At 44.4% G+C, this 15695-nt stretch overlaps 1 protein-coding gene across 1 annotated transcript; it reads right to left on the bottom strand.

Annotated features, from left to right (window-relative positions):
- Positions 1-8251: 8251 nt before the first annotated feature.
- On the bottom strand, positions 8252-12227 carry LOC117379346 (uncharacterized). The gene is made up of 3 exons (XM_033976041.2): positions 12134-12227; positions 9011-11959; positions 8252-8324 (listed from the first exon to the last, which is right to left on the bottom strand). The coding sequence occupies exons 1-2, from the start codon at positions 12201-12203 to the stop codon at positions 9012-9014; spliced, it is 3018 nt and encodes a 1005-aa protein (XP_033831932.1). The 5' UTR covers positions 12204-12227; the 3' UTR covers positions 8252-8324; position 9011.
- Between the last annotated feature and the right edge of the window lie 3468 nt (positions 12228-15695).

Raw genomic sequence — 15695 nt, 5'->3', positions numbered from 1 at the left:
AAGCAGAGGACAGTGTGTCTGTGTCTGAGCATCTGCAGTTTTATCTCCTCTTGACTGGGAGGAGCTCACACTTAGCCCTTCCTCCTCTTCCTCCTCCTCCTCGTCTTCCTCCTCCTCCTCTGTGAATATCAAACTTCATACAAACAAAACAAACCAAATACCTGCACAGATACATTTAAACAATATAAAATCCTGCTCCACACATTCAGACCTCCTCCATAACCTTGCACCTCCAAACCTCTCAGACCTCCTCCATAATCTCGCACCTCCACACCTCTCAGACCTCCTCCATATTGCCACACCCACTCGCTCTCTCTGCTCCTCTTCCTCTCTCCATCTCTCTGTTCCCTCAGTCCGGCTCGTCACCGTGGGGAGCAGGGCCTTCAGCCGCTCTGCTCCCCAGCTCTGGAACTCTCTCCCCCCTGACCTCCCCCCTGACCTCCCCCCTGACCTCCTCAACACTGACACACTCTCACACTTCAAATCCAAACTCAAACTCCACGTGTTCAGACTGACATGTTCTTTATAATCCACACCTGCTCTGTCCTTTTCAATGTTTTTATCTGAATGTTTTTAACTGTATGTTCTTAAATGTTGATTTTAACTGTCTGTATTTGTATATATTGTATGTGTATATTATATTGTATGTAAGTTGACCTTGAGTGCCCAGAAAGGCGCCCTATAAATAAAATGTATTATTATTTAAACTTTAAAAATAGAGAATATAAAAATAAACTGTCACTGTCCTGCCTCAGTTCCAGTTTGAGTCGGATGATTTCCAGTAAACTCTGTGACTGATAAGAAAAGCTCCTCCTGACACAAAAAATTCAGAAGAAACAGGTTCGACTTGTCTCAGGCAGAACAGTCGAGGTGGTAGTAGTAGCAGTAGTAGTAGTAGTAGTAGTAGCAGCAGTAGTAGTAGTAGCAGCAGTAGTAGTAGTAGCAGCAGTAGTAGTAGTAGTAGTAGTAATTGTAGTTATAGTTGTAGTAATGTTGGTACTTCTCCCTGAGCTGTTCATCTAAGATTAAATATGTGACATCATCTGAAATTCAAGCATGTGATGAAGTGACAGACTCAATAAATAAAGTTTGTTTATATCATCTTAAAAAAATACAAATACAATGATTTTCAAATCATTTTCAACCTTTAATGAACTGAATAAACTACAAAGACATGATATTTAATGTTCAAACTGATAAACTTTATTGTTTAATGCAAATATTCACTCATTTTTAATGTGATGTCCACTTTGTGAACAACTGTGTGAGCAAATAGTCCAACAGTCTGAGAACGTTTCACTGTAGAACTGCAAGGAATTTAGAGATTTCATCATCTACGTCCATAATATCATCAAAAGATTCAGAGAATCTGGAGAAATCGTAAACAACAAGGCCCAAAACCAACACTGAATGCCCGTGACCTTCGACCCCTCAGGTGGTACTGTATTAAAAACATGAATGTGTAAAGGACATTACCACATGGACTCAGGACACTCCAGGAAAACACTGTTCATATGTACATCTCCAAGAGCAAGTTCAAACTGGACCGAGAGAAAAGGACCATCAGGACTGTTCTCAAAGTTCAAAAGCCTCTGATGGTCTGGGGGCGTGGTCATGGTCTAGGGTGTGGTCATGGTCTGGGGGCGTGGTCATGGTCTGGGGGTGTGGTCATGGTCTGGGGTGTGGTCATGGTCTGGGGGCGTGGTCATGTTCATGGTCTGGGGGTGTGGTCATGGTCTGGGGGCGTGGTCATGGTCTGGGGGCGTGGTCATGTTCATGGTCTGGGGGTGTGGTCATGGTCTGGGGGTGTGGTCATGGTCTGGGGGCGTGGTCATGGTCTGGGGGTGTGGTCATGGTCTGGGGGCGTGGTCATGGTCTGGGGGCGTGGTCATGGTCTGGGGTGTGTTACCTCAGTGTGTCTTCGTAGTAACAGGTGCAGTTCTGGACTGTCCTGTCTGTCCCACTGAAAAGGCTCATTATGAAACACAGAATACGACACAGAGACCCCAGACGTTCATCAAGAATGAGAGAGGATTCCTCCTGCAAAGCCTCAACAGTCAGAGTCCTCAGCTCTAAACACTTATTGATTATTGTTAAAAGTAAAGGTGATGTAACGCCGTGGTAAACATGCCCCTGTGCAGCTTTATTTACATAAAAACAATAAAGTTTATCAGTTTGAACATTAAATATCATGTTTTTGTTTTTTATGCAGTTCCAAATACAGTGAGGCAAATAAGTATTTGAACACCCTGTGATTATAAATCATGGAGGGTCTGAAATGTTCCTCTTAGGTCCATGTCCCTGTGAGAGACATGATCTAAAAAAACATCTAGAAATCACATTGTATGATTATTATTATTATTTTTTTTTTTTTTTGTAATTTGTACTTTATTAAAGGAAAAAATATTATACATTACAACTCTCAGACACATTGTATGATTTTTAAATAATTTATTTGTATGTTACTTCTGCAAATAAGTATTTGAGTATTATCTGAGAAAATCAGTGTTAATATTTGGTTCATAGCCTTTGTTTGCACACAGGTCAATCGTTTCCTGTAGTTTTTCTCCAGTTTGCTCACACTGCAGGATTCTGGCCCACTCCTCCACAGATCTTCTCTAGATCAGTCAGATTTCTGGGCTGTCGCTGAGAAACACAGAGTTTGAGCTCCCTCCAAAGATTTTCTATTGTGTTCAGGTCTGGAGACTGACTGGGCCACTCCAGAACCTTGATATTCTTCTTACAGAGCCACTCCTTGGTTGTCCTGGCTGTGCTTCAGGTCATTGTCATGTTGAAGACTCAGCCACGACTCATCTTCAATGCTCTGAGGGAAGGAGGTTGTTCCCCAAAATCTCACAATACATGGCCCTGGTCATCCTCTCCTTATACAGTGCAGTCGTCCTGTCCCATGTGCAGAAACACACCCCAAAGCATGATGTTTCCACCCCCATGCTTCACAGTAGGGGTGTTCTTTGGATGGTTCTCATCATTCTTCTTCCTCCAAACACGGCGAATGGAATTAAAACCAAATAGTTCTATTTTGGTCTCATCTGACCATATGACTTTCTCCCATGATCCTCTGGATCATCCAAATGGTCATTGGTCAAACAGACGGGCCTGGACATGTGCTGGTTTAATCAGGGGAACCTTCTGTGTCATGATTTTAAACCATGACGTCTTAGTGTATTACTAACAGTAACCGTGGAAACTGTGGTCCCAGCTCTTTTCATTGACCAGCTCCTCCCGTGTAGTTCTGGGTTGATTCTTCTCCTTTCTTAGGATCATTGACCCCACGAGGTCAGATCTCACATGGAGCCCCAGTCTGAGGGAGATTGACCGTCTTGTGCATTTTGACAGTTCTTGTCATGGTCTTGTCTTGTCCATGTCAGTAGTTGGAGTCTTACTGTTAAAAGTCCACTGGACTGCATTACCCATGATGCACCTGTTAATATTGTAGTTCTAGAAAGGCCGTGGCCCGTGAATTCATTGTACTGTATTACAGTGTTAGGAGAGGAGCCTCATGTTCACAGGTCATCCTCCCCAGTCTTGTGTGTGTGAGTCCTGCGTTCATGTGATCTAAGTATTGTTTGTAATTGGTTATGAATGCTGTATTTAGTCAGTTTATGTTATAAATGTGTATTTCTATCATGCGATGTGCTCCATGTACAATTACTACATAACAACTCCTCAGGTGTCTCCATCCATGGGCCGTCCCATTCCAGTAGCTCATGTTCTTCACTGCATCTGCCTGTAAATAGAGCATTTACTCATTTTGTACAGTTTTGTCCATTTGTTTGTTATTACATTTATACGAACCCTTAAGGTTTACGTAGACGTTATCTTATTGTGTTAGAGCGCCCCCTGTGGTTCTTTGTGTTATAACATGCCATTTTTCCCTGTTCATTCATTGTATGGCTTAGTGGTGTTTCTGGTGTTGCTAATATACATATATACTGTGTCTCTCTTTCAGCTAACCACACACACACACACACACCCATATACACACACACCCCCACACACCTACACACACACCCCCACACCCCCACCCACACACACACACCCCCACCCACACACACACACACACCCCACACACACACACATATACACACATCTACATGGGGATACTCCACCGCAAACTCTGTGTAACAATCAGCCCCTCGATGTCATTTGCTCCCTCCTCCTGAAATAAACATCCCTGAACCATACAAGTGAAGTTTGCCTGTTCCTTCTGACCGAGGACAACTCAGTTGAAGACGGATCAGTAATCAGTGCATGCCAGACACACACAGTACCTTACACTTACTGATTGTCTTAGGTGGACATGTGTCTTTATGCAGCGAATGACCTCAAACAGGAGCTTCTAATTTAGGAGAATAAGTGGAGTGGAGGTGGACTTTTTAAAGGTGGAGTAACAGGAGGGGCAGAGTTCTAGCTGATAGACAGGTGTTCAAATACTTATTTGCAGCAGTAACGTACAAATAAATTATTTTAAAAATCATACAATGTGTATAATGGAAATTAAAATATTGTGTGATTAGTTTACCTTTGAGAAATCATGTGGTCTTGTAACTAAAACTCATTTGGTCTGGTCGTCAAGACAGTGTTAGAAAACCTTTAACTTTAGGAAAATCAAAGCCTCCAGGAGCTCGTCTGGACACACCTCAGGAGGAGTGTCACATCCGGACTTTGAAATGTATGTTCTCTGGTTCATCTCAAACTATATAAACCTGGTGTTTTCCATCATTCAGGGTCTGACATAAGGGGAGATGCTGTCGGACATATTTCTTGCAAGAAATAAACTCTCGTCTTTGCTTCATGTTCATCAGAGCTGCAAAATGAGTCTTATTGCCACAACATGTGATTTCCAGATGTTTTTTTAGATTATGTCTCTCACAGGGACATGGACCTGACACAAAAAGACCCCTCCATGATTTATAAGTGGGAGAACTTTCAAAATCACAGGGTCAAATACTTATTTGTGTCCCTGTAGGTTGAAAAGGATTTGAAAATCATTGTATTCTGTTTTTTTATACACTGTAATATAAATACTGTACTATATACAGTCTATATACACTGTAGTATAAATACTGTACTATATACAGTCTATATACACTGGACAAGGCAACTTTATTTGTGCAGCACAATTCGTACTTAAAGTAATTCAAAGTGTTTTACAGAATAAGAAGGACATTAAAATCACACAAATCAAAACATAAATAATCACAAATAATCATAAAATTAACATTAAAGGAGAAAAGTGCAGAATAAAACCCTTTGAGTCACAGCAGATGAACAGAACTGAGTCTGGATTTAAACTTTGTCACAGTCGAGGTTTGTCTCATCTTCAGGGAGAATGTTTCAGGTTTTAGCTGCACAAAACTGAAACACTGATTCTCCAGGTTCAGTCCTGACTCTGGACCAGCAGGAGGCCGGTCCCTGAAGTCCTCCTCATGTGAGATGGTTCATGTGGCTCATGTGGGAGATGTTCTTTGGTGCTGGTCCATGGAGAGACTTGTTCACACTGAGCTGCTTTAAAGTCTCTGAGCCACAGGAGCCACAGGAGCCACAGGAGCCACAGGAGCCACAGGAGCCACAGGAGCCACAGGAGCCACAGGAGCCACAGGAGCCACAGGAGCCACAGGAGCCACAGGACACATGTGTGAAGTACTTCCTGGTTCTAGTCCTGACCCGAGCAGCAGTGTTCTGGATGTTCTTGATGTTCTGGATGTTCTGGATGTTCTGTCTTAAGGCTCGTTTGGAGAGGCCAGTGAGCAGAGTGTGTGTGTGTGTGTGTGTGTGTGTCTCGGGGTGTGTGTGTTTGTTTTTAGTCTTTATTTGAAGGGACAGTGTACAGAGACATTCTGCTCATTAAACAGATGTGCTGCACCAGACCCTGAGGAACAAAGATAAATTATACGATGCAATTCACACATTCAACAGAATAAAACACACAGTAACACATATTCATCAGCTCACACTCAACATTCACATTACAAAAGTTAAAACATATGACATATTTTAAAAACACAGCACACCGGGAACATAAAGTGTGTGCTTCAGTTCTGACAGGTCTGACCAGTCCATAGACATTTTTTTAGTTCTTTTGAAAAGGAGTCATAGTTGTGTTGATTTTTGATGTGGTCTGGGAGTTGGTTTCATTCTTTTATTGAATTGTAGGAAAAGGCTGACTGTGCAGAAGCAGTTTTTCTTTGTGGGATGGCACACTGCCCCCTGGTGGAGGCCCGTGTGATTCTGGAGGTTGTTGCTGATGTGGATGAATTGTTTCAGAGGTGCAGTGTTATGTACGATGAGCCATTTGAATAGATGTGTATTTCTGTATATTATCAGAGTTTAGATGTGTGTATTTTTGGAGTATATTGCAGTGATGGTATTGCCGTGGTTGTTGGTGCAGGACTTTTAGTGCCTGTTTATTTAAGATTCTAATGGTTTTAATGTAGATTTGCTGCCCGGGACCAGGATGTCATGCAGTAAAAAAATGGAGACATGATCATGGCATCGAAGAAAATGTGAGCTGAGTCCAGAGTGAGTGAGTTTCTGATGCTTCTGAAGGTTTTTATGTTGTAGTACAGTATCAGTATAAACAGACTCATTAAAGGTTCATTTCTGTCAATGGGACTTTTTTAGTATCGATTCCTGCCAAAAATGAGGATCTAGTTTCGATACCAGTTTTAGTATCGATTATGATCTGATTCTTTATTTCTGACATATAATTAAAGTAATACATATAATTAAAGTAATACATATAATTAAAGTAATACGGTGGGAAAAAAGTATTTATTCAGCCATAAATTGAAAGATGAGACGCCTGTAATTTTCATCATAGTTTCACTTCAACTATGAGACAGAATGAATCCAGGAAATCACACTGGAGGATTTTTTTTAATTTATTTGAAAATTATGTTGTAAAATCAGTATTTGGTCAAACAACAAAAGTTCATCTCATACTTTGTTACATTCTCTTTGTTGCAGTGACAGGTCGTTTTCTGTCTCCAGAGGTTTTCTCTGTTGCTGTAGTTTGGTCCGTTCCTCCTGCAGATCTCCTCTAGAGCAGTGATGTTTTGGGAAAGATTTTCTATGGGGTTGAGATCTGGAGACTGGGCCACTCCAGGACCTTGAAATGTTTCTTACTCCACTCCTCCGTTGCCCGGGCGATGTGTTTGGATCATTGTCACGCTGAAAGACCCAGACACGTTTCATCTTCAGTTCCCTCGCTGATGGAAGGAGGTTTTCACTCAAAATCTCACGATACTTGGCCCCGTTCATTCTTTCCTTTACACGGAGCAGTCGTCCTGGTCCATTTAAAGAAAAACAGCCCCAAAGCATGATGTTTCCACCCCCATGATTCACAGTAGATCTGTTGTTCTTTGGATGTAACTCTGCATTCTTTCTCCTCCAAACACGACAAGTTGAGTTTTTATCAAAAATGTGTATTAGCATTAGCATTAGCATTAGCATTAGCCAACAGTTTTTCAGTGAGTCACATTCACCTCTTTGTGTAAAATCAAACTCCTAAACAGGACCAAATCTTGAAATACATCTTCAAAAAATATTTTGTCTGTGTTCACTAATGTGTGCGTTGTGTCACTATGGCAACTGCTGAACATTTTGTCATAGACATGCATGTAGAGCTCCCCCAGCATGAACGTCACCGTGAGTGAACAGGGCGGATGTGAGATTGAGTTTGATGTGAGATTAAATTAAAAACTCGCTGTATCATGTTTATATCAACATTTATTTTATCCAATTCTAAAAACGTGTAAAACACAAATCACTTCCATCTGTTTAATGATTCTGAACAAAAGTGAACGTTTGATTCACCATGAGCCTCGACTCCTGTGTCTGTGGCTCTTAACAGTAAAACAGTAAAAACACATTTAACATCTGAGACGTGACGAGGAAACATCAGGTGAGAGAATCGAGTCATGTGGCTCTTTAAATCCACTTTCTCACCACGAGTTTGTCCAGCACAATTCAACACAGTGATTCAAAGAGTTTACAGAATAAGAACGAAAAATCACAAAACAACAAATCAAAACAAATGATCAGTCGTCTCCTGGACACAAAATGATCACCTCTAGATTAATATTCTTCATTTGAAGGTTTTACAGACAATAAAGCAACAACACGAAACATCCTGATCCAAAATAAAACTTAAAATCAAAGTCTTCAAAGTCCGAGCGACGAGGACGAGACGAGGACGAGACGAGGATGAGACGAGGACGAGACGAGGACGAGGACGAGACGAGGACGAGACGAGGACGAGACGAGGACGAGACGAGGACGAGACGAGGACGAGACGAGAACTGAAAGAGACAAAAACAGTTTGATCAAATACAACACAAAGAGTGTGTGTGTCTGTGTGTGTGTGTGTTGGGGTGTGTCTGTGTGTGTGTATTGGTGTGTGTTTGTTTGTGTTTGTGTGTATCTGACTTTTGTTCTGTTCTTCACATTCGTTCATTCGTGTTTTATTTTCTTTAAATCTGTTATAAGTGAAATGTTTTTTCTTGACCTGTCGGCTGGTGACCACAGACTGTACGTGTCTCTGGACAGAGCTAACCTGTTAGCCACGTGCACCAAACAGGAAGTGATCATGGTGCACTTCCTGCTCGACTCTGGCTCCAGTTCACTCTCTGTGTATAAACTGTGTCTCTCTCTGTCTCTGCTGCTTCAGACTCGTCATTTTGGACTTCAAATATTTTTATTTCACTATTTTGTCTGTAAATCGAGATAAACCAATGAGGCGCCTTCTTTCCCTGAGGTGACTCCTGCTAGCGTTAGCAACAGGTTTGATTGACAGCGTTGCTGAGCGTCTGCTCCTATAGAACTGGATTTACAGTAACAACCTCTGCAGTACAACACATCACCACCAGGGACAGTCCTGAGCACAGCTCACTGTTAGCACCTAAACATGTCACACTAAACACGTCTTATACTTGATTAAAAGAAAATAAGAAGCTAACGGTTTTAAATAGACTTTGTTCAGACTGACCTCAATGAGGGGCCAGAATCTCCTGCCCGGTGCCGACTTGTGTGAGCAGTTCGGCCTTCTTCTTCTCCTCCTCCAGGGCCTCCACCCTCTGCTTCCAGCCCGGCTCTCGCTGCTTCTTCTCAGATTCGATGAGCAGGTGGATGTAGTCTGGAGTGGACAGGGGGTTGGGCTTCAGCGCAATCTGACTCAGACAGTTTAGGGCCTTAGTGGCTTCCTGGACCATGTCAGTAACGTTGTCCTTGAACTGATGATAATCCTCTTTCAGTTTTGAGATCACGTACTTCTTCTTGATCTCCTCTGCGGTCTTCATCTGTTCCTCAGTCTGTTTGATCTCGTCCTGTTTGGCTAACGCCACTTTGATTTTCCTCTGTAGATCTTCCACAGTTTCCTCTAGCTGCTTTCTCTCTCTCAGCACCTCTTTGATCCGAGTCAGACTCTTGGGCTCAGTCTTGTGCAGGGCATCAAAAAAGCTCCTCATGCTGGCTTTCCCCATGTTCCAGAACATCTCATCGAACCCCACCACAGAACTCTGGTTCTCTGCGAACAGCGCCGAGTTGTTGAACTTGTAGTGCGCGGGTTTTCCGTCATCGGCTTTGGGGCACGGGACTCCTGCCACTGTGATGGCCTCCAGAACCGGAGGCAGCTGTCCGTCTGCGAAAGTCACCAGAACCCGGATGTTCTTTGCCACGTCATTCCCAAAGATGGAGAGGACGGAGTCGAACACGTAGCGCTGAGTGGCGCTGAGGCGAGGAAGAGCAGATTGAGCTACGAAGCACATGGCGTGAATGTCATTCACCCCAAAGTTGTTGGAGAAGAGTTTTTGGATCTGCTCTGTGATCTGTTGGTCTCGCTTGATGCCTCGAGTGTTTCCAAAACCCGGCGTGTCGATGATGGTCAGAGAATAGTCGATCATGAAGCCGTCGTCAAAGTTGATTTTATAAACCGTCACCTCCGATGTCTGACTCTGAGCCTGTGACTTCTCCTCCTCCACTACCAGCTTGAACCTGTAGGGGTCAGTCCACTGCACGCCCAGGATGTAGTTGATCATACCGTTGATGAGGGTGGACTTGCCCGCTCCCGTGGCGCCCATCAGCATTATGGTGCAGTTACTCTTCCCGGGGAAGTCGATGCCGTAGATGAACTGCTGGCAGCCTGGGATTTCTATACTATCTCTGGTCAGTGGAAGCTTCAGTATCTGCAGAGATCCTTTGGTTTCTAAGACTTCACAGGTTTTCTTCAGCTCCTCCGTGAGGCGTTTGGGGGCCGTTTTTATGGACTTGAGTTCTGCGGCCGGTCCCAGACCCACTGCAGTGACGGCTCTCAGTCTGAAACTGTACTCTGTGTCTGCGCTCAGGGCTCTCACTTTGACTAACCCCGTCTGAGCCTCAGACAGCTGCCACTCTCCTCCATCGCTGTACTCCAGCCTGTAGCCCGTCACCGTCTCTGCCCCCCATGTGGGGGCGCTGAAGTGCAGAGTCAAACTGTTGTGGGTTACATCGTCCACACTGATGTTCTCAGGCTTTGAAGGGGGCTCAAAGTTATCACTGACTTCAAATCCTTCTTCGTAAAGGTAGATGGTTGAACCTTTATGGGTCTCATCCTTAAAAGCCACTGCCAGAAACTTAACATCCTGATTGTCACTGTTGGCCTCAGCAAAATCTCCAAAGAGCTTGGCCTTGGTCCTCACGGCCTCTCGGACGTCTTTGTCGCTGTACCACTGCTCCATCTCCAGGTCTTTGGGCCGAGGGCTGAGCTGTTCTGAGCCCTTTAAGTACTGACTTAAGGCAGAGAGATAGGGCTCCTCAGTCTCCAGGGAGGTGAAGACGAAGCACACAGTGTTCTTCACATTACTGGACCTGTCGTCCAGGTCGTTCTGAGAGGAGAGGACCTCTGTGTTCTTCATCAGGTGACAGAAGGTTTTGATGAGTTTGGCCTCTTTGACTTTGCACCTCACCCACTGGTTCAGACAGTCGTGACTGAACGGAGATGCAGCTCTTTTCCTGAGTATCTCGGCGAGCTCCGCCTCCTCCTCTCCTCCTCCGCGGATCGACGGCAGCTTCTGAGCCAGGACGCCCTGCAGTCCCAGCTTAAACTCGGAGCACAAGCCCATGAAGGTTCTGATCTTCGTGACTATCTGAGGAAACTGCTTTAACTCTGTGCTGTTCAAAACATCTCGACACCTCATGTCCAAGTCCTCTAAGTGCTCCAGAGTCCTCTCCACCTCAAACACCAACCCCACACTGACCTGCCGCACCAGGCGAGCTGCTGCAGAGTCCAGCGAGGTGAGGGGCAGTAGCCACACTTTCACCGGCACAGCCTTCTCTCCGTTTGGACCAAGCAGTTTGGGCAGATCCTGGTAAACCTTCATGGCGTCTTCAAACGTGACCGGGTTCTGACTCAGGCTGAAGTCTCCGTGGAATTTGCAGGAAAATTTCTGGACCTTTTCTTTGTCCTTGTCCTCCATCTTCAGAGCTCCTTCCCCCTCGATGGAGATGCAGGGGATCTTCTTAATGATCACCTGGAGGTTTCCCTGAACGTCTTGGAGGTTCTCAGAGTCAGACACCTCTCGGTCGAACACAAAGAAGGCCTGAGCGCCGTACAGAATGGCAGTGACAACGTGTGTGGCCAGCCCTTTCTCAAACACGTCTGGGTGCATGATGTTTCCTCCTCCGAGCTGGTTCATGGTCAGCGCTCTGAAGCATGTGGTGGTTTTGTACTGCAGAGTGACTCTGGCCTGCTGTTTGGAGGTCTTTGTGTCCTTCAGGTATTTAGCAGAGCCATCGACCGCGATGAGGCCACTAAAGAAACTGGCCTTGAGTGAGGCATCCACACCCAGAGAACTGGACTTATCTGAAATGGAGTCTGACGCCAACATCTCAAACTCACTGTTGGGCTTCAGCGTCTCTGTCATGTCCTGCTGCAGCTTCTCATGGTCCCACAGCGTCATGCCTGAAACACAGAGGAAGCCTCATTTAGATAAATCCTCAGACTGTATATATCAGTGGACACAGCTTTTATTTCACTATTGTGTCTGTAAATCAAGATATGAACATTAATAACAAGCAACCCCCTGACAAACAGTATATATATTTAAATAAAGATGTAGGCCGACGAGTGACTGACCTGGCACCAGTTTGTCTGCTCTGGCGTCGTACAACATGCCCAGTTTAAAGGGACGGCCCAGAGCCGGCATCTCCAACGTCTCACCTCTCACACACTCCATCTGAAAAACATCAGGATCACACCGTCAGCCACCTGAAGAACATCAAGCACCTGAAGAACATCAAGCACCTGAAGAACATCAAGCACCTGAAGAACATCAACCACCTGAAGAACATCAACCTCCTGAAGAACATCAACCACCTGAAGAACATCAACCATCAACCACCTGAAGAACATCAACCACCTGAAGAACATCAACCATCAACCACCTGAAGAACATCAACCACCTGAAGAACATCAACCATCAACCACCTGAAGAACATCAACCACCTGAAGAACATCAACCACCTGAAGAACATCAACCACCTGAAGAACATCAACCATCAACCACCTGAAGAACATCAACCACCTGAAGAACATCAACCACCTGAAGAACATCAACCACCTGAAGAACATCAACCATCAACCACCTGAAGAACATCACAGCTCTGACCCAATGAAACACACACACACTTCACTCGTTTATTTTTTCTTCATGAAACTGTCTCCTTCAACAAGTCATTGGCTCAGTCCCGGGCTTTTTGATGCATGTTCTCCATTTTATATTTTATGAGAGTGAAAACACCAGGCACAACATCCTCTCTCCTCCTCTCCCCCTTATCCTCCCCCCCTCCTCTTCTTTCCCTCCACCTCCTCTTCCACACCCACTGCACAGGGACACGCCCACCGCACAAAGACACGCCCACCATACAAAGACACGCCCACCGCACAAAGACACGTCCACTGCACAGAGACACGCCCACCGCACAAAGACACGCCCACCGTACAAAGACACGGCCACCGCACAAAGACACGGCCACCGCACAAAGACACGGCCACCGCACAAAGACAGGCCACCGCACAAAGACACGCCCACCGCAGAGACACGCCCACTGCACAGAGACACGCCCACTGCACAGAGACACGCCCACTGCACAGAGACACGCCCACTGCATAGGGACACGCCCACTGCACAGAGACACGCCCACACACTGCTCACACAGACCATCTGAAACAACCACAGTGCGAGAAAACAAAGAATCCACACAAACAGGTGCAGAATAGGTGACAGACAGGTGAAAAACATGTGACAGACAGGTGCAGGACTATTTGGCCTTGAGTGAGGCGACAGATGACAGACAGGTGACAGACAGACAGACAGGTGACAGACAGCTGCAGGACAGATGACAGACAGGTGTAGGACAGACAGAGGAGCAGAGGACAGTGGGTTTTACTCACGGCAGAAGCAGAGGACAGTGTGTCTGTGTCTGAGCATCTGCAGTTTTATCTCCTCTTGACTGGGAGGAGCTCACACTTTCCTCCTCCTCCTCGTCTTCCTCCTCCTCCTCTGTGAATATCAAACTTCATACAAACAAAACAAACCAAATACCTGCACAGGTCCATTTAAACTTTTAAAATTATATATATATATATATATATATATATATATATATATATATATATATATATATATATATATATATATATATATATATATATATATATATATATATATATATATTCATTGTCAAGTTTCACTTTGAGTCTGATGATTTCCAGTAAATGCTGTGACTGATGACAAAAGCTCCACTCCCTCCACAAAAATTTCAGCACAAACAGGCTGGACTTGTCTAAGGCACAACAGTAGAGGTAGAAGTAACAGTAGTAGTAGTGGTGGTAGTAATAGTAGTAATTGGCCCTCGCCACTCACGAAGTGATGGCGAGGGGCATTGTTCTTCCTGGGTTTCTTCTTCTTCTTCTTATTTTTTTTCCCCCCCTGGGATCGCAATTTTCACCCCCTGAACGTCAACGAAAAGTCTCACATGGGGGTATCAAATCGACCGGCTTGGCAAAAAATTCAAGAAAATATGCATCACGAAAATGACCCACACACACTGGCTCGACAGCGCCACCTAGAAAATTCAAAATTTTAAAATGAATTGGGAGCCGACAAGCATTTTTCGCCCTAGCTTTACGAAATTTACACCAGTGATAGAGCTCATGGAGACAAGCAAAAAAGCCAATCATAGTGCGGCCCTAGGACGGACAGGAAGTTGGCTATATTGAATCGAAAATTCGCCAAATTTTTCGCTGCGTGTTTTCAAAACGCTACTAGTCTCAGGTTTTTGGTCCAAATGAGCTCAGATTTCACATGCCACATCCAGACACATAGGTTTTCAAAAGTTATCCACGTTTTCTCCAAATTCCACACGGTTCGCCCGTACGCCGCCACCGAAATACGCCTTAGTTTCCTGTTTTTTCGATGTCCTCTCACGACCACAGGCATTGCCCTACAGAGCTCACATTCACATCACATATGTGAGATTGGGGCATGAATGGAATGCAATATTAATTTTAATCAAGATGAACACTATAGCGCCCCCTACCATAGGGGTGAAACGCAAACATTATCGGATTCCTACGAAATTCGGGGAATAAATTGGGGGCATGACGTGGACCAAAAAATAATATTACGGGCATAGGTCATTTTTCACACTTGGCCACCAGGGGCGCAAAGACTCCAAAAAAAATCATTTTAAAATGTCTGACACGCACATGCATTGGTCTACACAGCTCAAATTCACATCACACGTGTGATATGAGGGTATTAATAAAATGGATTATTAATTGTAATAAAAATGAACACTATAGCGCCCCCTATCATAGGGGTGAAACGCCAATATTATCGGATTCCTACGAAATTCGGGGAATAAATTAGGGGCATCAGAAGAAACAAAAAATTACATTATGGCCATGAGTAATTTTCCACGGTTGGCCACCAGGGGCGCAAATACAAAAAAAAAATCATAAAAAAATGTCTGACACGCACATGCATTGGTCTACACAGCTCAAATTCACATCACACATGTGATGTGAGGGTATTAATAGAATGCACTATTATTTGGTATCTAAATGAACACTATAGCGCCCCCTACAGTATTGGTAAAATACACAACTTTGTCCGATTGGCATGAAACTTGGGGAGATAATTGTGGGCATTAAAAGGGTCAAAAAAGTCCATTACACCATACCTGTATTATGTACGTGGTTGCCGGTGCAAAGCCACAGACCCCTCTCATATAGAGTCAGAGCCACACAGCCCAGGGCCACACTGCATATTAACATTGTTCTTCGTTTTTCCGCCAAAACAATCGCATTTTTCACCCCCTGAACATTCACGAAAAGTCTCACATGGGGGTATAGAATCGACCGGCTCTGCAAAAAATTTCATAAAATTGGTGTCGGGAAAATGTCCCATGCCCCCTGACTCGACAGCGCTACCTAAAATTTCACCCCTATGGGAGAGGAGCCTGGTTTATTTTGGAAAACACACACAAAAATCAGAACAGTGATAGAGAATGGGGGGACAAGCATAAAAATGAATTGAAGCACTGCTCTATGACAGGCAGGAAGTCGGCCATTTTGGATCAAAAATTCGCCACTTCATTCGCAGCGTGTTTTCAAAACGCTACTAGTCTCAGGT

Source organism: Periophthalmus magnuspinnatus, chromosome 12, assembly GCF_009829125.3.
Source record: "Periophthalmus magnuspinnatus isolate fPerMag1 chromosome 12, fPerMag1.2.pri, whole genome shotgun sequence".
Classification (NCBI taxonomy): domain Eukaryota; kingdom Metazoa; phylum Chordata; class Actinopteri; order Gobiiformes; family Gobiidae; genus Periophthalmus; species Periophthalmus magnuspinnatus.
Note: the sequence above shows the minus strand (reverse complement) of the source record. Positions and strands in the feature narration are given on the sequence as shown.